A 22,590-nucleotide genomic window follows, 5' to 3' on the forward strand; every position below is an offset into this window, starting at 1 on the left:
ACGATGGTGTAGTGCAGTGGTGGCTAACCATGTGCCATGGAGAGCCATGTGTACGCAGGTTTTCATTCCAACCAAACTCCACACCAGGTGATTTCACTGATACATTCCTCCTCTTGCTAATCAGTGGAATCACCTGGTGTGGAGTCCGGCTGGAATAAAAACCTACATACACATGGCTTTCCATGGCACATGGTTAGCCACCCCTGGTGTAGTGAATTGGAGAGCAGAAGAGGATCTGAGAGTGCGGGAGGGCGTGTGGATATGAAGGAGTTCGGAAAAATACAAAGGAGCTAGGTTATTAAGGGCCTTAAAGGTGAGGAGCAGGATATTGACGTTAATACAGTATTTAACAGGGAGCCAATGGATATTGAGAATGACAAAGCAGTGATGTTCAAACAACCAGTCACACTTGAACTGACTCCCTCAGGACATTATTGTGTCAACATTCAAGACAAAGTACAAAGGCAATGCGGTTGAAAGTGAAATGGACAATGAAATTCTAACAGTGAAAGAAAGTATGACCAGAGAGGAAAAGCACAAAGTCCTGCAAAAGCTACACAAGTAGTTTGGGCATGTGGCTTGTCGACAAACTTCAAATACTGTTGAGTAGCTCAGGTAACAAAGATAGTGACGTAGTCGCTATTCGAAAGCAGATAGTGAGCAGCTGTGAGACTTGTCAGAAATACAGTAGACCTCAGCCCAAGTCAACTGTTGGTTTGCCCCTGGCATCAGAGTACAAAGAAACAGTTGCGGTAGACTTACTGCATGAACTAGGCCCTAACTTGTAGTCTACTACTACCACTTCTTTCAGCTGCTCCTGTTAGGGGTCACCACAGTGCGTCATCCGTTTCCATTTCTTCCTGTCCTCTGCATCTTCCTCTATCACACCAGCCAGATGCATGTCACCACATCCATAAACCTCCTCTTTGGCCTTCCTCTTATCCTCTTCCCTGGCAGCTCCATATTCAGCATTCTTCTCCACACATGTCCAAGCCATCTCAATCTTGCCTCCTGTACCAGTCCTACATACTTGTCTCCAACTCCTGACTTCATTCATACGATACCACACCTCCTCTCTTGGCACCCTGTCATATGCTTTCTTTAAATCCACAAAGACACAATGTAACACTTTCTGGCCTTCTCTATACTTCTCAATCAACATTCTCAAAGCAAACATCGCATCTGTAGTGTCTTTCCCCGGTAGCTTCCGGAGAAAACAAAAGAACTATCCTCTTCCTATTTTGGTTGTGCGTTGATTGACACACTTCCTTTGTGCCGTAAATCAAGCGTTCATTTTCCTGTGACATCATGCCCAGTGGCAGACAGAGTTGCACAGTGAAAGTGAGGCTTATAGGGAACCAATCAAAATGCCGAGGGCGTCATTATTCTATAGCCATTACACTGTGCAATCAACATTTACTTCATAAGTTAAATCCAAAAAGTTGTCTACTGCCGCTTTCACAGTAAATTTTTCATGTGTATACATGCGTATGCATGTTTATGTGTTTTTCTTCCAGGGGTAGGACATACATGTTTGAGGAATTTCTGTTTGGGTGGCAGGACAGACTTAGAAAGTTGGAGCAACCAACCGTCATGTCTGTCAAACTGCAGTCAGAGGTGGACAAGTACAAGGTACATAGTATCTCACTTAAATTTATAAGACAGGAAATCCATCTCACTAAGTACTCCCTCTGTGCACAAGGAAGTCTATTCCTTACATTCTTTTGTTTTCTGATGCCTCCATGTGTTCAGAACCTGATCCCAGTGCTGAAGTATGTGCGCGGTGAACACCTCTCCCAGGATCACTGGCTGGATATGTTCCGCTTGCTGGGTCTCCCCAGAGGTACTACAGTAGAGAGGCTCACCTTCAGTGACCTGCTCAATGTAGCAGACACCATCATAGAAAAAGCTCAGGAACTTAAGGTATCTCTCTCACACACACACACACACACACACACACCTCTTTTTTTAAGTTATATTTTTGAATTTTTGCGATATATTTTTCTGCATGCATGTGTAAACAAAACATACATGATTGGTCACAGTCATATGAATGATTTATACCTTCATTGTTTGAAAATGTTGCTGATTGCAAATTTGTATGGACACAAAATTTTACCCTCTCCCTCTGTGTGTGTGTGTGTGTGTGTATGCGTGCGTGTGTGTGTGTGTGTGTGTGTGTGTGTGTGTGTGCGCACATGCTTGTGCATGTAGGATCTGAACAGCCGTGCCCAGGCAGAAGTGACGATCAGAGAGGCCCTTAGGGAGCTAGACCTGTGGGGAGCTGCCGCAGCCTTCAACCTTACTGACTACACAGACAGCAGTGGGCACACACTCACCTTGATCAAGGACTGGAAGGACATAGTCAATCAAGTAAACAGGCGCATGTGTACACACACACACACACACACACACACAAAGGGACAACCGAGAACATGGATACTCACATTTGAACAAGCACACGCAAAGGTTGTCATGACAAAAAAATTTCGGACTTCGATACAATAATAGTAAAAATTTAGATATTAATTGCCATTTTTGATACCACAGCAAAAGAGAAGGAACCATTCATTCATCATCAGCCACTTCTCCAGGGTCGGGTCGCAGTGGCAGCAAGCTAAGTAGGACATTCCAGATGTCCCTCTCCCTAGCAACGCCCTCCATTTCTTTCTGGGGGATCCCAAGGCATTCCCAGGCCAGATTGGACATGTAGTCCCTCCAGCAAGTTCTGGGTCTACCCCGATTTCTCCTCCCAGTTGGACATGCCCGGAAAACCTCCAAAGGAAGTCACCCAGGAGGCTTCCTAATCAGATGGCCGAACCACCTCAACTGGCTACTTTTGATGCGAAGGAGCAGCGGCTCTACTTCGAGCTCCCTCTGGATGTGTGAGCCCAGACACCCTACAGAGGAAACTCATTTCAGCCGCTTATATCCGCGATCTCACCCTTTCGGTCACGACCCAAATCGCATGACCATAGGTGAGGGTTGAAATGAAGACTAACTGGTAAATTGAGAGCTTTACCTTCCGGCTCAGCTCCCTCTTCGCCACAATGGTCCGGTACAATGTCCGCATTACTGCTGATGCTGCACCAATCCGCCTGTTAATCTCCCGCTCCATCCTACCCTCACTCGTGAACAAGACCCCGAGATACTTGAACTCCTTCACTTGAGGCAACAACTCATGTGCAAACTGGAGGAGCAGTCCACCATTTTACAGTAGAGAACCATGGCCTCAGACTTGGAGGTGCTGACTCTCATCCCGGCCATTTCACACTCAGCTGCAAGCCGCCCCAGTGCATGCTGGAGGTCGTGTTCTGATGAAGCCAACAAAACCACATCATCTGCGAAGAGCAGAGGTGCAATTCTGAGGTTCCCAAAATGGACACACTCCTCACCTTGGCTGCGCCTTGAGTTCGCTTCCATGAATATCACAAACAGAATCAGAGACAAGGGACAACCTTGGCGGAGTCTGACACTCACCGAAAACATGTTTTGAGTTTGTGCCAAGAATGCGGACACAGCTCTCACTTTGACTATACAAGAACTGGATGGCTTGTAGCAACTGCCCCAGTACCCCATGCTCCCGCCATACCCCCCACAGAGCGCCCCGAGGTACATGGTCGTAAGCCTTCTCCAAGTCCAGAAAACACTTGTTGACTGGCTGGCCAAACTCCCATGCCTCCCTCAGCACTTCTGCAAGGGTAAAGAGTTGGTCCATTGTTCCACGGCCAGGACGGAATCCGCATTGTTCCTCCTGGATCCGAGGTTAACAATTGGTCGGAGCCTCCTTTCCAGCACCCTAGAGTAGACTTTCCCAGGGAGGCTGAGCAGTGTGATGCCCCGATAATTGGAGCACACATTCCAGTCCCCTTTTTTAAATATGGGAACCACCACCCCAGTCTGCCACTCCACAGGTACTGTCCACAACCTCCACACAACGCTGAAGAGGCGTGTCAGCCAAGACAGCCCCACAATGTCCAGAGCTTTCAGTGTCTCAGGGTGAATCCCATCCACACCTGGCACTTTGCCACAGAGGAGCTTCTTAACTACCTCAGAGACCTCTGCCAGGGATATGGGTGGGGCTTCCTACAAGTCTTCAGACTCTGCCTCCTCCACTGAGGACGTGTTAGCTGGGTTCAGGAGCTCCTCAAAGTGTTCTTTCCACTGCACGACAACATCCCCAGTCTGGGTCAGCAGTTTCCCTCCCTGGCTGAACACAGCCTGAGTCAAGCCCTGCTGCTTCCCCTTCCTGAGTCGCTGGATGGTTTACCAGACTTTCCTTGAGGCCAACCAAAAGTCTTCCTCCATAGCCTCGCTGAACTCCTGCAACAAGTTTTTGCTTCCATGACCGATGAAGCCGCAGCCATTCTGGCTTCCTGGTACCTGTCTGCTGCTTCAGGAGACCCCTGGGCCAACCAAGCCTGAAAGGCCTCCTTCTTCAGCCTGATGGCTTCCCTCACCGCCGGTGTCCACCAGCGGGTTCTTAGGTTGCTACCTCAACAGGTACCGATGACCTTATGACCACAGTTCCTACCTGCCACATCTGCAATAGAAGCTTTGAACATGGCCCACTCAGACTCCATGTCCCCAGACTCCCTCAGGACACATGAGAACTTCTTCCGGAGGTGGGAGTTGAAGACCTCACGGACAGGGGCCTCCGCCAGACATTCCCAGTTCACCCTGACTTCACATTTGGGTTTGCCAGCTCTGTCCGGCAGCTTTCCCCACCATCTGGTCCAACTCACCACCAGTTGGTGATCAGTTGACAGCTCTGCTCCTCTCTTCACCCAAGTGTCCAAAACATACGGCCGCAGAGCTGATGATACGACCACAAAAGTCTATCATCGAGTTTTGGCCTAAGGTGTTCTGGTACCAAGTACACTTATGAACTACCTTATTTTTGAACATGGTGTTTGTTATGGCCAATCCATGACTTGCACAGAAGTTTAATAATAAGGCACCACTCGGGTTCCGATCAGGAAGGCCGTTTGTCCCAATCACGCCCCTCCAGGTTCCTCCATTGTTGCCCACGTGAGCGTTGAAGTCCACCAGCAGAACTTTAGAGTCTCCATGAAGAACCCCATGCGGGACACCACCCAGACTCAAAAGGCCAGGTACTCCAAACTGCTATTCGGTGCATAAGCACACACAACAGTCAGAGCCTCCTCCCCAATGACTTGCAGTCATATAGCGGTGAACCTCTCAACACAGCGGCACTCAACCAGGGACTTGTGAGTATCCCCACACCCGCCCGACGCCTGTCACCTTGGCCAACTCCGGAAAAGTAAAGAGTCCAGCCCCTCTCCAGGAGTTTGGTACCAGAGCCCATGCTATGTGTGGAGGTGAGCCCAACTATATCTAGTTGGTACCACTCCATCTTAAGCACCAGCTCAGGCTCCTTCCCTGCCAGAGAGGTGACATTCCACGTCCCGAGGATCAGTCTGCGATGCCGGAAGACGGCACGACCCGATCTCGCCCTTGTCTGCCACCCGGCCTGCATTGCGCCCTACCCCAATGGTCATCCCCGCAGGTGGTGGGTCCACAGGGTCAGAAGGAACCAAAAAATTCAAATAGTCACAAATGTACAAAGAATTACTTGATAATTTCTTTTTACAAAAACAGAAAAAGTAATGTTAATCAGCTCTAAGGACATTTTTTTTCTGCATAAGAAAACAATATTTCTACCAGTTGAAAATTAGATAGTGAAAAAGTACAATTACTAGGACAAAAAACATAGTACAGTTTATTTGGGAGAGAGAAAGATACGTGTTTCTTTCCCTCTGTTTTTATGCCAAACCAGCTGTGGTTCGCTTGCATTTAAATTGCAGAACAGTGATTGATGCTGGTACAGTCTGAATAGCTAGTCTTATGTCAAGGAAGTGAAAGCTTTAGCAGGAAGTCAGCTGAATGGCAGCTGGGCCTAAACAGCAAAGCCACCTGCCACTATCTGCCTTAAGTGGACGTACCATCTTGCTGATGGACTTATGTGTTTTATATATTTTTATACCCTATCAAATTAAAACAAATAGATGAAAATATACTAATTAAGATAAAAATGAATCAAGATAAGACATTCTTTCCATATGGATAAGAAAATTCTGTACATTATTTTCTCACACCAGAATTGCCGACCATTTCTGGCACTTTTTACTTAATGGTGTTTCCTTTGTTTGTGTCTTTGTACTGGAAGAGTTGAGATTCATACAGTTCAGGAAAATCCGACACTATATGATTTTTTTTAATTATAGCATTTTATTGTTCACAATAAAATAAAATAAATCAGTGGATACAGTGATAAATTACTCTGTGGCAATAAATTAGAATTGAATAAAAATGCATTCAATAATATACTGGTAACAAAAAAAGAATTGCAACTTCTCCAAATATGTGGAGCAATGTTAGGAAAAATTCTGTTGCAGGTAGTATTGTCCAAAATGTAATTTTTTTGGTACATATTGATCATGAATTTTTACAATGATATCAATCTCCAGTGTGCTCTACATTGGATACCAATATCAGCATCAGAAGTTCTCTTATTGCCATGTGCATTACATGCACTATGAATTTAGCTTGGCGTTGTTGGTACAATTAAGAGTGCAGCCTGAGCTGAAGTCACACTGGGAGCAGCGCCCATCACCGCTGCCTTTGTTCACTCTGAATGATTGATGGACAACCATTTGGATAACATGCGGTGCGAGACAAGCTGGAGATGTGGCGACAAAAAATTGAAATCAAAATCAAAAGTTCAAACTTTGATCCTGCCTTGTGAGAAATGCACTGCCAGCAACCAATCGGACATAAGAGAGACTTTTACTGTGAAAATATTTGTTTGCCTTTTTCCATCAATATTGAAGAGAATGTCTGCTTTTCCTGAACTGTATGACATGGTTCTTTTTTTTTGCCCCTTTTTCTCCCTTTTTTTCTCTGTACTTGGCCAATTACCCCACTTTTCTGAGCCGTCCCGGTCGCTGCTCCACCCTCTCTGCCGAGATCCAGGGAGGGCTGCAGACTACCACATGCCTCTTCCGATACACGTGGAGTCACCAGCCGTTTCTTTTCACTTGACAGTGAGGAGTTTCGCCAGGGGGACGTAGGCCGTGGGAGGATCATACTAATCCCCCCAGTTCCCCCTCCCCCCTGAACAGGTGCCCCAATCGACCAGAGGAGGCGCTAGTGCAGCGACCAGGACACATACCCACATCCAGCTTCCCACCCGCAGACACGGCCAATTGTCTGTAGGGACACCCAACCAAGCCGGAGGTAACACAGGGATTCGAATCACCGATCCCCGTGTTGGTAGGCAATGGAATAGCTCACCATGCCACCCGGACACCCGTATGACATGGTTCTGCTGATGTGCAGACAAGAGAAGAAAGTTGTCGACATTTCTGGCCTGTAAAATAATGTACAGAATGATCTTGTCCACGTGCCATCAATATCTGTCCTGTCTTATCTTGGTTAGTTGTTGATCTTATGTAGGCTATTTTTATTGATTTCATTTATTTTTACGGGGCATAGAAACATACAACAGGTATTTCTGTCGGCATGATGACATGACAATCCACAGTTGGTTTTTCAAACTGACTTGGAAAGAGAGACAGATGGGCACGGGCAGAGAGAGGGAAAGAAACATCTCTTGATCACCCTTTCCCAAATACACACATGAAACTTTTGCCTAGCTAACTGTTACTGCTTCACTATTCAATTTTCAGTTGGATTGAAATATTATTTTGTTATATAGAAAACAAGCGGCTTTATTTAGATTAGATTAGATTAGATTGTTTTATTAGTCACACGACCAAGGCTGGTGGAATTTGTATTGATACACATTAAACTCTGCAGCACAGTACATACATGGACAGCAACAGACACTCCACATATTATCATGAACAATACAGTTACACAATAGCAGAAATAAGCATATCATGCATAACAGTTAGGGAAATGGTGGTTATGCATGACAATGGTGTGTGAGGAGGAGACTATAGGGAGGAATTCAGAGTCCTGATGGCTAGGGGGAAAAAATCCAAAAAACTGTTTGTGAAGTGTTTAGTCTAAGTGGACAGTGACTTGTAGCGCCTCCCTGTGGGAAGGAGCTAGAAGAGGTGATGAGCAGGATGTTAGGGGTCAGAGATAATCTTTGTTCACTTTACAGTCTGGTTAGTATGTAGAAATTCAACTGAGGGGAATGGGTTGCCTGGGTCATTCGTGGCTATTGGTTACTTTTCCATGTGCTAACTTTTGGGGGAAAAAAGAATACATTTTCCATGTTTTTAACATTATATTGGGTAAATGACATGTTCAACCTTCAGGAACTTGTATTGGTAAAACTCAAGCACATACATAATAATAATTATGCATGGATTGTTTAGACATGGACTGTGAGAGTTCCACCCTGCTAGGGACATATACGTAGGTATTGTGAAGTTTTAATAATGTAAATATTCAAAAACACCAGACTTTTCTTAAAGTGTATGTGTCCCTTATTCCATCATTTAAGTTGTTTTTCTATGAATAACAAGGAATCCAGAATTGTTGAGCAGAACATGTGTTCATTATGTAGAACCGTCACATTTATTCACCCAATTTACCTCAAATAGTAAAAAACAGAAATTTGCAAAACCCTCCCCCCCCCACACATATATGCTATTAATCCTTGCCAACCCTACAAATTGCCATAAAAACATTAAAAACATTAGACAAAGTTGTTACGTTATAAAAAAAAAGACTAACAGGGTGGAAAGGAGCTCAACAGGGTGGAAATAACCATCAATGACTCAGTGAGTTTCAACAATAATTTTATTATAACTCACAGAACATTTAACATTTATTGAAAATTAAGAACGTTAAATATTTTTAAAACATATAAAACATTAAATGTGCAGTTGGTGATTCTGGAGAAAGACAGTTGATTTTTGAGTCTCATCCCCTGGCCTTGAAATACTGATGCTCTGGGTCAACCAAAGCGTCAGTATTTGAAGCCCTGGGGATGAGACTCAAAAATCAACTGTCTTTCTCCAGAATCACCTACTTAATGCACCTTTAAACACATTAACAAATTATGCTAAGACACACTTCGAAATGGCCCAAAGAAGTGTATGTGTGTGCCTGTGTGTGCGTGTCTGTCTATGGTGTCCTATGGTTACTGTCTTAATTTAATTCTAAGGTTTTTGTGTCACCTTTGTGTAGAACCCCCCTGTTCCACAGCCAACTTTGAACATGTTTACAGAGAACGTGTGAACAGAATGCTCAATTTATACTTATAAGTATATCTTTTCTCCTGCTTTTGGGGTAACCTGCCTACACCCAGATCTGATCTCCAACGTATTTCCATGTTGCCATGTCCGATTGCACCGACCTCTTGTTTAGTGCTTGAGGCTCTTCAATCAGGCACAGTACTTGGCTGTCAGCATACCAGCTGACATCTTTGCGAGGGCCAGGCCAGAAAAAATTATTTACACCATTTCGATGCATGCAGTTCACCTGGATGTTGTTTTCTTTGATGGCCATTATGATGCCAGGGCAGGGGTCATCATCTTACCTCACCACACACCACCTCCCAACATGGTCACTGGTAATAACCTCTGGATGCCACAGGGGTTCAGTGGTAGGGACATCTGGTGCCACAACATCTTGCAGAGTTGCTTCCTTGAGCTCGAAGCATGGGCCTTCCATCAGTCCCTTCTCCTTTAGGCAGAGACAGGTTATGTCTCTGTACTTTATTTTGCTTGGTGTGGTACTCGTGATCTGATGAATCTTCATAGTCTCTTTGACAGCAGTCAAAGACGGTACCTTAGAACAGAGCAAGGTCATGATATGTAGGTTATACATGAAAGCAAGTCTCATCATTCTGTATCGGTTTTATTTAATGTGTCTCATTATACTTTTAATTCTTTTTCAGGTAAGTATAGAACACTTTGGTGAAGATTCTCAGTCATCCATGTCTTTTGATTTCTTTTTCCAGCTTCTTCTTTTGAAGGTGTTGACCTTGTTGTCTTTGCCTAAAACACAATAAATGCACAAATCTGTAGTAACATACCACTAACTCTCATTCAAAATCAGATCATCCTTAACCCTAACCTTGATCCTAATCCTAGTCTTAACCTTAACCCTAACACCTGACTGTAGATTTAACCAATTTCCTTATGGGGAACAAAGAAATGTTGCAATACTGTTATAAGAACAAAATTAGCATCGTTACGAAGTAGTTACAGAGAAGGTATATTGTAGTTACATAATACCTATATGGAACAATCAAATGTGAAAATTCATATGTAGATCACATTCAAAGTGGGATGTGATTATGTGAATTTCACACTTTTAGACATGATTCACATGTAATTCATGTGTTTTTGTTTTTTTTTGTAAGGTATGATTAAGAACCTATTTACTTTTTGTATGTCAATATCAACTTTGGTGTGCGGTTATAAGACAATTCTGCTCAGCCAATGAGAGGTGAATATGCATCCAAACAGTTATAATACCTTATAACAATGTAATAACTGAATTTTTACACTTCTAACCTTGGGGGTCCTGTCACTGGTTGCAATCCAAGAGGTGTTGTAGAAGATGGTATAGCTGCCCTAGCCTTTTCCCTGAATTTTGCTTCCCTCTTACTCCGTCTCCATTTCTTCCTCTGAGTTCACTGCTCATGCTCACTGAGATCAGCAATTCTCTTCTTTTCCCCTGTCTCTTGGTCTCTCTGCCATTTCACCCTCTTTCTTTAGATATTCTGCTCTTCTCTCTGGAAGTGTGTCTCGCTTTGCCCTGTAGCGACACTGCATCTCTGCTGCACTTAGTGGTGGAGCCATTTCGTAACAAATATGTACAAAGTAACTTTATATTATCATGCAAGTTGTATAAAAAACACTTTATAATAATGATCAATTACTGTGTGATCATTTGACATTTGATCATGCCTGTGATGTGGCAGAACATAGGAAATGCCAAATAAATACCTGATAATTGATTATAACTATGAAGTGTCAACTTTTATCCATTTTAGTAGATTATTTGAACAGTTTAAATAACAATTGATTATGTGTACCTCAGCATTTATATGCATTTCCTTATAGTTTGTAATAGATTTTCCACCCTGTTAGGTACATGTCCCACTCTGATAGGTATAAACCTAACAGGGTGGGCATTTTTAAACAAATTAGCCATTGCTCTGTGACACAGCACTTTTTAACTAGTAGCTCTACACCAGGGGTCTCCAACCTTTTTTCCTCTGAGAGCTACTTTTACAAAATGAAAATGGCTGAGAGCTACTTGTGTTTTGTAACATTTATTCTCATAGCTTATTTCAACCCAAACAAACTGAATAAGCTTGTTTTGCCTGAACATTCACAAAATGTTGGTTTCCACAACTCACATTTTGTATTAAAACATCACAAAAAGTATTTAATTCACCTGCACGTGCGTTTTGTATTTCTGCATGCATTTCTTTCTACTCTATCGCACACTATCAAATTAGAATATGAATGCTATCAAAACAAAATCCAATTACAAATACACAGATATTATTACTTACTTGTCATTTTGTTATATCTGTCCACATGTCACTGTATCACTTCACAAGAGTATTCACATATACAGTTGTATGTGTGAAGTGTATTCAGTCTTGTAGTTAGTGAGATGACTGGCACTGCATGGAGTCAACAAGAGAGGCGTATGTATGCTGGAGTGTATCCACTCAGGTTCACTCTTATGGAGTCATTCAAATGTTCATCTGCCAGTCTTGTTCTGAATTTTGATTTCATGACATTCATGTCAGAAAAGGCCGACTCACAGAGGTATGTAGACCCAAACAAAGCAGACATTTTCAGAGCTGCTTGGTGAAGATTCTTATAGTTATCTGGTTCTACTAAGCTCCAGAAATGCTGAGAATGCTGTTGAGCCTTTAACTGCACATTATTTTGAAGGTTTATTACCTCAATTTCCATTTCTACAGGATCAACACAGAAAAGTTCAGCAATCTGTCCTGAAATCTCATGTATGTCCACATCCATGAAGGGGTTGGCCATAAATGTCACACAGGGCTCAAGTTTCTCAAAGTCACTGAATCTGTCCAAGCCTTGACAAGAGGTCACAATACTTGTAAACCTTTAAAACGCTGGCTGCACCTGTGTGACTTTCCAACATCTTTGAGACACAGGGCAAGTGCTGAAACCTTTTGTTTTTCACTTGGTGAATGTACAATGACAGTTTTGCACTGAACGCATTGACAGCACTGTTCATATCAGATATGTTTTTATCTTTGCCTTGTAACTGTAGGTTCAGGTCATTAATTTTCTGTTACATCTGTCAGGAAAGCAAGATCAAGTAGCCACTCTGCATCAGATAATAGGGTGGTATCCTCCTCCCTCGTTTCCATAAATGCCTTGATTTCACCAAGCAAGGAAAGAAAGCGCTGTAGTATCTTACCCCGGCTTAGCCATCTGACTTCAGTGTGGAGGAGGAGATCCCCATACTCCGCAGAGCATTCCTCCAGCAACAGCTTGAAGCTCCGGTGTTGCTTAGCCTTTGCTCGAATGGAGTTGATGATCTTAACAACAGGCGCCATCACACGGTCAAATTCCATAACTTTTGCGCATATAGCCTGTTGGTGAATGATGCAGTGATAGTTCAGAAACTTCGGAAAGTCCGGGTCCGCTTTGCAGTGAGCAAAAAATCCTGAGTGACGACCTGTCATAGCAGGGGCTCCATCAGTTGTTACAGACTCCAGCTTTTCAATAGGGATCTTTTGTTCTACAAAGTAGTCCTTCACTGCATGGTAAATATCAACTCCCCTGGTTGTGGTTTTCAGTGGAAGTAAGGTCAAAAACTCTTCGTTGGTGGAAAAGTCATCAAACACCATCCGAATGAAAACAGCTAGCTGGGCTGCATCGCTGGAGTCGACAGACTCATCACACTGAATTGAAAACCATTTGCACCTGTTCGTGTCCGAGTCCAGCTGTTTTACCGCATCCACAGACAGCGCAGACACTCTCTTTGCCACAGTATTAGCACCAAGTTGTACATCGGCAATACCAGACAACATTTCTGTCTTACTTTTATGGTCCCTGAATAACGTGTCAGCCACCGCAATCATAGCCTCCTTTACAACCCCGCCATCGGTGAAGGGCTTTTTGTGCTTGGTTAAGACGTGCGCCACTTTAAACGAAGCCTCCGTTGCTGCTCTGGTCTTCTTCGTTGGTCTTGTGAACAGAGACTGTTGTCTTTGAAGCGTAGTTTTCAGCTCCTTTATCTTCTCTTTTCATACACTGCTACCTGCAGGGAAGGCCCGTGAAAACTTGCTGTGGACTTTGGTGAAATGGCGCTCCACGTTGCATCTTTTACCGACTGACGCGCTAGCTCCGCAGATCAGACACACACACTTGTCGTTTACATTCGTGAAACAAAACTCTGTTTCCCATTCTCCGTGAGAATAGTATGTTTTTAGCCTCTTATTGGTATGGGCAGCTGCCGCGGTCATGGCTGCTGTCCGTCTCACATCACCACTGACTCATCAAGCTTGACAGCAGCGCAACTGTTTGATTGACAACTAATTGGCAAATAATCATTTCGTGTAAGGAGGGGCCGGACACCTGTGAATTTGATTGGATATAAATGTAAGCAGGTTTTCCAAGTGACCAAACAAATTTGAATCATCAAGTTTTCAAATGTATAGTCTGCGGTGGTGTAGCGGTGTAAGCATCGGCTTTGTGTCGATGCAGTTGCCCACTGGGGACCGGGGTTCGCGCCTTGGTCTCGTCAGATCCGACTATGGCCGGACTCGATGAAGCAGCAATAATTGGCAGCGCTGTCTTCAGGAGGGGGTGGAGTCGGCTTGTGTTCGTCACATGCATGCGTCTCTGTGTGTGTCGGAAAAAGCAGTGGTTTTGGCCTAGATTCGCCTTGTCATGAAAGCGGCGAGGTGTCTCCTTCAAGACTGCCGGCTGGAGCGATGCAGCTGGCAAACGCATGCAGTATGAGGGTGGTGTTTGAACTAAAACAGGGAGCGACTGGCCACTAAATTGGGAGAAAAAGGGGAAAATCAGAAATAAAATTTAAAAAAAAAAGTTTTCAAATTTACGAAAGATTCATTAACCCTTTGGCGAGCTACTTGAAAAGGGGCCGCGAGCTACCGGTAGCTCGCGAGCGACGTGTTGGAGACCCCTGCTCTACACACATAGTATTTTAGTTTACACTCACCGGCCACTTTATTAGGCACACCTGTCCAACTGCTCGTTAACGCAAATTTCTAATCAGCCAATCACATGGCAGCAACTCAATGCATTTAGGCATGTAGACATGGTCAAGACGATCTGCTGCAGTTCAAACCGAGCATCAGAATGGGGAAGAAAGGTGATTTAAGTGACTTTGAACCATCTCTAGGGTTTACAGAGAATGGTCCGAAAAAGAGAAAATATCCAGTGAGCGGCAGTTCTGTGGGCGAAAATGCCTTGTTGATGCCAGAGGTCAGAGGAGAATGGCCAGACTGGTTCGAGCTGATAGAAAGGCAACAGTAACTCAAATAACCACTCATTACAACCGAGGTATGCAGAAGAGCATCTCTGAACGCACAACACGTCGAACCTTGAGGCAGATGGGCTACAGCAGCAGAAGACCACACCGGGTGCCACTCCTGTCAGCTAAGAACAGGAAACTGAGGCTACAATTCGCACAGGCTCACCAAAATTGGACAATAGAAGATTGGAAAAACGTTGCCTGGTCTGATGAGTCTCGATTTCTGCTGCGACATTCGGATGGTAGGGTCAGAATTTGGCGTCAACAACATGAAAGCATGGATCCATCCTGCCTTGTATCAACGGTTCAGGCTGTCGGTGGTGGTGTAATGGTGTGGGGGATATTTTCTTGGCACACTTTGGGCCCCTTAGTACCAATTGAGCATCGTGTCAACGCCACAGCCTACCTGAGTATTGTTGCTGACCATGTCCATCCCTTTATGACCACAGTGTTCCCATCTTCTGATGGCTACTTCCAGCAGGATAACGCGCCATGTCATAAAGCTCGAATCATCTCAGACTGGTTTCTTGAACATGACAATGAGTTCACTGTACTCAAATGGCCTCCACAGTCACCAGATCTCAATCCAATAGAGCACCTTTGGGATGTGGTGGACCGGGAGATTCGCATCATGGATGTGCAGCCGACAAATCTGCAGCAACTGCGTGATGCTATCATGTCAATATGGACCAAACTCTCTGAGGAATGTTTCCAGTACCTTGTTGAATCTATGCCACGAAGGATTATGGCAGTTCTGAAGGCAAAAGGGGGTCCAACCCGGTACTAGCAAGGTGTACCTAATAAAGTGGCCAGTGAGTGTATATATCAAACATGATTGTCAAATTTTTAAAATGTGATTTACTTTATCCATAATTTTGACTAACAGGGTGGAGATGTAAGAGTAGGAAATACGGGTTAACTTTATAAAACTTGAAAAAAAAGGGGGAGACAGAATGTTGGCGCTCACCTCAGTTTGCTTCTTTGAACTTCCCTCCAAAAGAGTGACGCCACTTCCTAAATGTGCACTCATGGGAATTGTAGTTTTTTGTGTAGAAGGTGAAAAACCACAAACTAACATAAACCACAAACTAACAGGTTGGAATGCGATTTCAGGGACACACAGTAAATTATGAAATAATAAATAATAACTACTGTTTCCATTTAACTTTATCTATACATTAATAAAGGTTTATTTATATTTATGTTTAATTATATTGAAAACGTGTTTCATTGAAACTGAAACTGTCATTTGGGGGACATTGAAAAAAGGAGGGTATGTGCAAAAAAAAAAAGGGAAAAAAATTAAAAATATATATTTTACATGAATTATTTTGTGATAATGTTATACAGAAGGTCTCTCTCTATGTTAAAAGCCTTTCATAATAAACATTTCATTTATTTTGACTAAAAGATTGATAGTTATCTCCTGGGGGCAGAAAAGCCACCAGCCTATGATTTTTGGATACCTTCAGTAAAAACACTAAAACAAAAATACTTTTTTGGTCAATATAATTGTTCAGTAAAAGTTTATATATACAGTGCATCCGGAAAGTATTCACACCCCTTCACTTTACCCACATTTTGTTATGTTACAGCCTTATTCCAAAATGGATTAAATTCCTTTTTTTTCTCGTCAATCTACATACAATACCCCATAATGACAAAGCGAAAAAGGTTTTGTAGAAATTTTTGCAAATGTATTAAAAATAAAAAACTGGAATATTGCATGTACGTAAGTATTCACACCCTTTACTCAGTACCTGGTTGAGGCGCCATTGGCAGCGATTACAGCCTCAAGTCCTCTTGGGTATGAAGCTACAAGCTTGGCACACCTATATTTGGGGTATTTCTTCCATTCTTCTCTGCAGATCCTCTCGAGCTCTGTAAGGTTAGATGGGGAGCGTCACTGTACAGCTATTTTCAGGTCTTTCCAGAGATGTTCAATGGGGTTCAAGTCTGGGCTCTGGCTGGGCCACTCAAGGACATTCACAGACTTGTCCCGAAGCCACTCCTTCATTGTCTTGGCTGTGTGCTTAGGGTCATTGTCGTGTTGAAAGGTAAACCTTCGCCCCAGTCTGAGGCCCTGAGCGCTCTGGAGCAGGTTTTCATCAAGGATTTCTCTGTACTTTGCTCCATTCATCTTTCCCTCGATCCTGACTAGTCTCCCAGTTCCTGCTGCTGAAAAACATCCCCACAGCATGATGCTGCCACCAACGTGCTTCACTGTAGGGATGGTATTAGCAAGGTGATGAGAGGTGCCTGGTTTCCTCCAGATGTGACGTTTGGCATTCAGGCCAAAGAGTTCAATCTTGGTTTCATCAGACCAGAGAATCTTGTTTCTCATGGTCTGAGAGTCCTTTAGGTGCTTTCTGGCAAACTCCAAGCGGGCTGTCATGTGCCTTTTACTGAGCAGAGGCTTCCGTCTGGCCACTCTACCATGAAGGCCTGATTGGTGGAGTGCTGCAGAGATGGTTGTCCTTCTGCAAGGTTCTCCCATCTCCACAGAGGAACGCTGGAGCTCTGTCAGAGTAATCATCGGGTTCTTGGTCACCTCCCTGACCAAAGCCCTTCTCCCCCGATTGCTCAGTTTGGCTGGGCGGCCAGCTCTAGGAAGAGTGCTGGTGGATCCAAACTTCTGCCATTTATGAATGATGAAGACCACTGTGCTCTTCGGGACCTTCAAAGCTGTAGAAATTTTTTTGTACCCTTCCCCAGATCTGTGCCTCGATACAATCCTGTCTCGGAGGTCCACAGACAATTCCTTTGACTTCATGGCTTGGTTTCTGCTCTGACATGCACTGTCAACAGTGGGACCTTATACAGACAGGTGTATGCCTTTCCAAATCATGTCCAATCCATTGAATTTACTACGGGTGGACTCCAATCAAGATGTAGAAACATCTCAAGGATGATCAGTGGAAACAGGATAAACCTGAGCTCAATTTTGAGTGTCATAGCAAAGGGTGTGAATACTTATATACATGCAATATTTCAGTTTTTTATTTTTAATAAATTTGCAAAAATTTATACAAAACCTTTTTCACTTTGACATTATGGGGTATTGTGTGTAGATTTATGAGAAAAAAAGGAATTTAATCAATTTTGGGATAAGGCTGTAACATAACAAAATTTGGGGAAAGTGAAGGGGTGTGAATACATTCCGGATGCACTGTATATATATACACTACCGTTCAAAAGTTTGGGATCACATTGAAATGTCCATATTTTTGAAGGAAAAGCACTGTACTGTTCAATGAAGATAACTTTAAACTAGTCTTAACTTTAAAGAAATACACTCTATACATTGCTAATGTGGTAAATGACTATTCTAGCTGCAAATGTCTGGTTTTTGGTGCAATATCTACATAGGTGTATAGAGGCCCATTTCAAGCAACTATCACTCCAGTGTTCTAATGGTACAATGTGTTTGCTCATTGGCTCAGAAGGCTAATTGATGATTAGAAAACCCTTGTGCAATCATGTTCACACATCTAAAAACAGTTTAGCTCGTTACAGAAGCTACAAAACTGACCTTCCTTTGAGCAGATTGAGTTTCTGGAGCATCACATTTGTGGGTTCAATTAAACGCTCAAAATGGCCAGAAAAAGTGAACTTTCATCTGAAACTCGACAGTCTATTCTTGTTCTTAGAAATGAAGGCTATTCCATGCAAGAAATTGCTAAGAAATTGAAGATTTCCTACACCGGTGTGTACTACTCCCTTCAGAGGACAGCACAAACAGGCTCTAACCAGAGTAGAAAAAGAAGTGGGAGGCCGCGTTGCACAACTGAGCAAGAAGATAAGTACATTAGAGTCTCTAGTTTGAGAAACAGACGCCTCACAGGTCCCCAACTGGCATCTTCATTAAATAGTACCCGCAAAACACCAGTGTCAACATCTACAGTGAAGAGGCGGCTGCGGGATTCTGGGCTTCAGGGCAGAGTGGCAAAGAAAAAGCCATATCTGAGACTGACCAATAAAAGAAAAAGATTAAGATGGGCAAAAGAACACAGACATTGGACAGAGGAAGACTGGAAAAAAGTGTTGTGGACGGATGAATCCAAGTTTGAGGTGTTTGGATCACAAAGAAGAACGTTTGTGAGACGCAGAACAAATGAAAAGATGCTGGAAGAATGCCTGACGCCATCTGTTAAGCATGGTGGAGGTAATGTGATGGTCTGGGGTTGCTTTGGTGCTGGTAAGGTGGGAGATTTGTACAGGGTAAAAGGGATTCTGAATAAGGAAGGCTATCACTCCATTTTGCAACGCCATGCCATACCCAGTGGACAGCGCTTGATTGGAGCCAATTTCATCCTACAACAGGACAATGACCCTAAACACACCTCCAAATTGTGCAAGAACTATTTAGAGCAGAAGCAGGCAGCTGGTATTCTATCGGTAATGGGGTGGCCAGCGCAGTCACCAGATCTGAACCCCATTGAGCTGTTGTGGGAGCAGCTTGACCGTATGGTACGCAAGAAGTGCCCATCCAACCAATCCAACTTGTGGGAGCTGCTTCTGGAAGCGTGGGGTGCAATTTCTCCAGATTACCTCAACAAATTAACAGCTAGAATGCCAAAGGTCTGCAATGCTGTAATTGCTGCAAATGGAGGATTCTTTGACGAAAGCAAAGTTTGATGTAAAAAAAATCTTATTTCAAATACAAATCATTATTTCTAACCTTGTCAATGTCTTGACTCTATTTTCTATTCATTTCACAACATATGGTGGTGAATAAGTGTGACTTTTCATGGAAAACACAAAATTGTTTGGGTGATCCCAAACTTTTGAACGGTAGTGTATATAGTGGAATTTTTTGCAGCTTTTCCCTGCCATATGTAAAATGGTATTAAATAGTGAAATTATTACTAAAAATGTTGGTATCATTACAACCCTAGTTGTAGATGAAGGATTCCCAAAATGTGTTAATAATAGGATGATGCATTTGTAGGGAACGCTAGCTAGTAGGCTGGTTAGGCCTGTTGTTTGTCAACATTAGATTAAATTTGGCAGATCAGTAAATATTGACTTCATCACCACTCTGCTCCCATCTAGGTGGGAGATAACCGTTGTCTACTGCAGTCTTTGAAAGACTCTCCATACTACCCAGGCTTCCAGGACAAGGTCAGATCAACGCCTTCAATATAAAGAAAGACATTTTAAGTGTAGAGTGTTTAAGCGTTTTTTTTCCCTTTATGCTTGATACATAACTTAGTTTGTAATTTGGTATCTCAGGTTCCCACTGATGCAATATTATACCAAATATGAGTACTTAATTAAGTATGCTCTTTTATTGTGTAACACTAATGTTCCTATATTATTATTATTATTATTACTCCCTGTGTGTCCAGGTGAATCTTTGGGAAGTGCGTTTATCAGATCTGGATGAGTACCTGCTAAGTTTGAACACTATCCAGAGACGATGGGTTTACCTGGAACCTATCTTTGGACGGAGCGCCCTGCCCAGAGAGCAGGCCCGTTTCAAACGGGTTGATGAGGACTTCAGGTGCTGTGTGTGTGTGTGTGTGGGGGGGGGGGTAGATATGCTGTTTACGTGCAACACTGTATATTTCCTTTGTTATTTCTGATTTTCTGTATTTTTCTGTATTAGGCAAACAAGATTCCTTTTCACAGATTACCAGCTGTACAGTTTTTTTCTACTGTTATGCAGGAGAGACACTTAATATTATTTATGATGTCTAAGACAGCACAGCAGTAAAGTGTGAATTGCCCGCTCATGGAATGCCTGTGTATTATAGCTTTGCTTTGATTTGGCAGCATGGATGTGCTAGCATGTGTCTATGTGCATCGACTATATACACAATTCTATGTATTGTTGTTTTCTGGCTCTGAGGCAGCAGGATTATGTCTACAAACATGCTCCACAATTGGAAACCAACAAATCAAACACAGTTGGTCAGAACAACTTTTTGTCCATACCTGTATCAGGTCTATAATGTCAGACATTAAGAGGGACAGCAGAGTGGTGTCTCTTAGCTCAAGGGCCGGCATCAGAAACTCGTTGATAACCATACTTGACCAGCTGCAGCGCTGCCAGAAGTCCCTCAATGAGTTCCTGGAGGTACACACACACACACACACACACACACACACACACACACACACACACACACACACACACACACACACCTCTCACCAAAATGTTGTGTGCATGCACACATGCATTTGTGCACTCAAATATTAAAACACATTAATGCATTTACAGCCATTTTTTACAGTTACATACTTGTGAGCAGACTGACATGGTCATCTTCACATACCTACTACAGGTTTGACCCTAGCTTGGATTGTGTATCTCTTTGACAGTGTGTTTCTGTGTGTTGCAGGAGAAGCGCTCTGCTTTTCCTCGGTTCTATTTTATCGGAGATGATGATCTGCTGGAAATTTTGGGCCAGGCAACCAATTCAGCCATTATCCAGTCACACCTCAAGAAACTTTTTGCTGGTTAGACACCTCTCTGCCCTGTTCTGTTTTCTCTGAATATATTTTATACTGTTTTGTCCTGTCCTGTTCTACTTTTATTCTTTTAGCTGTCTATTAGTTCTTATTCCTTTCCGATCATAACTCATCTATTCCAATTCGATATTTCATTCATTTTTTTTTTTTTACTTAAACTCTCGTTTTTTATTCAATATATCCACTGTTCTGTGCCAGCATGTTGTTAATTCTATTTCATTTTATTCTACTCTAAGTTCATGAGGTTTTGGGCCGGTCGTACTTTTGTTACTACAGATCAGCTCATATCACGCAGCCTGAAGTGGCAGTTGAGGACATTAACAAGCCCATTAATTTAGGTTTATTACAAAGTGGAAGTCCCTTCAAGTCCATCCAATAAGTACTTATGTTCATGTGCTTTGGCTGTTGAGGCATTAAGAGCAGAAGTACCGCTCTTCACTCTTCTTTTCTCTTTAGCTTTTACGATAGTGTAGTGCTCTAGACCGGAAATAAAACATATCTCTCTCTCTCTCTCTCTCTGTGCATGTATGTGTGTTCATGTGTGTGTGTGTCTTTGTGTGTGTGTGTGTATGCACGCGTGCTTGCATGTGTGGGCACTTATGTACACTTATGTACTCTTGTGTAGGCATCAACAGCGTGCAGTTTGATGAGCAGGGCCAGCACATCGTGGCCATGTGCTCTTTAGAGGGGGAAGTGGTGCCTCTCAAGAACCTGGTACGCATCTCCAACCATGTGGAGGTAAGAGCCATAAAGAACTGTCACTGTGCATTTATCTGTCTGTATACATGGGTGATGAGTGCCTTCAGTCCAGTCTTATAGAAGATGTGAGTAGTACTATGTGTGTTGTATTTGGTTTTACAGCACTTGTCATAATCATCATTACAAAAAGGATGGGTAACTTTGATAGTTAAAGAACGCCCCCCCCACGAAGTAAATAAATACCTCTTCACTGAAAGTTTATATAAAAGAAAAAGTGATATCCATGTAAAATCTTGATCATTTTATAAACAGGAACTGTGTGTGCATGTCTCATAGGTATGGCTGAGTGAGCTGTCAACAGAAATGAAGAAGACTCTACAACACTTGCTGTATGAGTGTGTGTCAGCAGGGAAGAGGGGAGCAGTGGACCCCTCACACTATCCTTCACAGGTGTATATACACACATACGCACATACACAGTCCTTTTATCTTGATTACCTCCTGATACCCTATTTAATGTCTGTTAATATACATTTTTACTGTTGGTTGACTTCCCTGGACTCCTACCTGCAGGGACATGCAGAGGATGTTAGAGGGACAGGGGCCCAAATTCATAAAAGGCAATTTCTGCAAACAATTAAATAAATATTAACTAAAGTATTACATTAGCTAACAAGCTATCGAGACAATAAGACAGCATTCAGACTGCTGTGGTGCGGTGGGACCGTTCTTTTAAGTTCAGTGGATGGGACACAAGAACTCGACAATATTCCACTGATTTCCCACATGACTAGCAAACGGTATCAACACTAACGATAGCTAGTTGGCACATTTCGAGCCTCTAAATAGTTCAAGCATCAATAGACCCTACTTGCCAAATAGTCTCAAGCAATTCCTAAAGTG

At 43.0% G+C, this 22,590-nt stretch overlaps 1 protein-coding gene across 1 annotated transcript in view; it reads left to right on the forward strand.

The window, feature by feature from the left end:
• Positions 1-22,590, forward strand: part of LOC130115388 (cytoplasmic dynein 2 heavy chain 1) — a 360,238-nt gene that overhangs the window by 37,482 nt on the left and 300,166 nt on the right. The window contains exons 26-34 of the mRNA XM_056283019.1: positions 1,518-1,632; positions 1,753-1,923; positions 2,215-2,373; positions 19,567-19,635; positions 19,863-20,017; positions 20,461-20,593; positions 20,859-20,976; positions 21,614-21,726; positions 22,024-22,137. Of these exons, the coding sequence (XP_056138994.1) occupies positions 1,518-1,632; positions 1,753-1,923; positions 2,215-2,373; positions 19,567-19,635; positions 19,863-20,017; positions 20,461-20,593; positions 20,859-20,976; positions 21,614-21,726; positions 22,024-22,137 (1,147 nt within the window). The remainder of the gene's footprint in view (positions 1-1,517; positions 1,633-1,752; positions 1,924-2,214; positions 2,374-19,566; positions 19,636-19,862; positions 20,018-20,460; positions 20,594-20,858; positions 20,977-21,613; positions 21,727-22,023; positions 22,138-22,590) is intronic.

Source organism: Lampris incognitus, chromosome 7 (genome assembly GCF_029633865.1).
Source record: "Lampris incognitus isolate fLamInc1 chromosome 7, fLamInc1.hap2, whole genome shotgun sequence".
Lineage (NCBI taxonomy): Eukaryota > Metazoa > Chordata > Actinopteri > Lampriformes > Lampridae > Lampris > Lampris incognitus.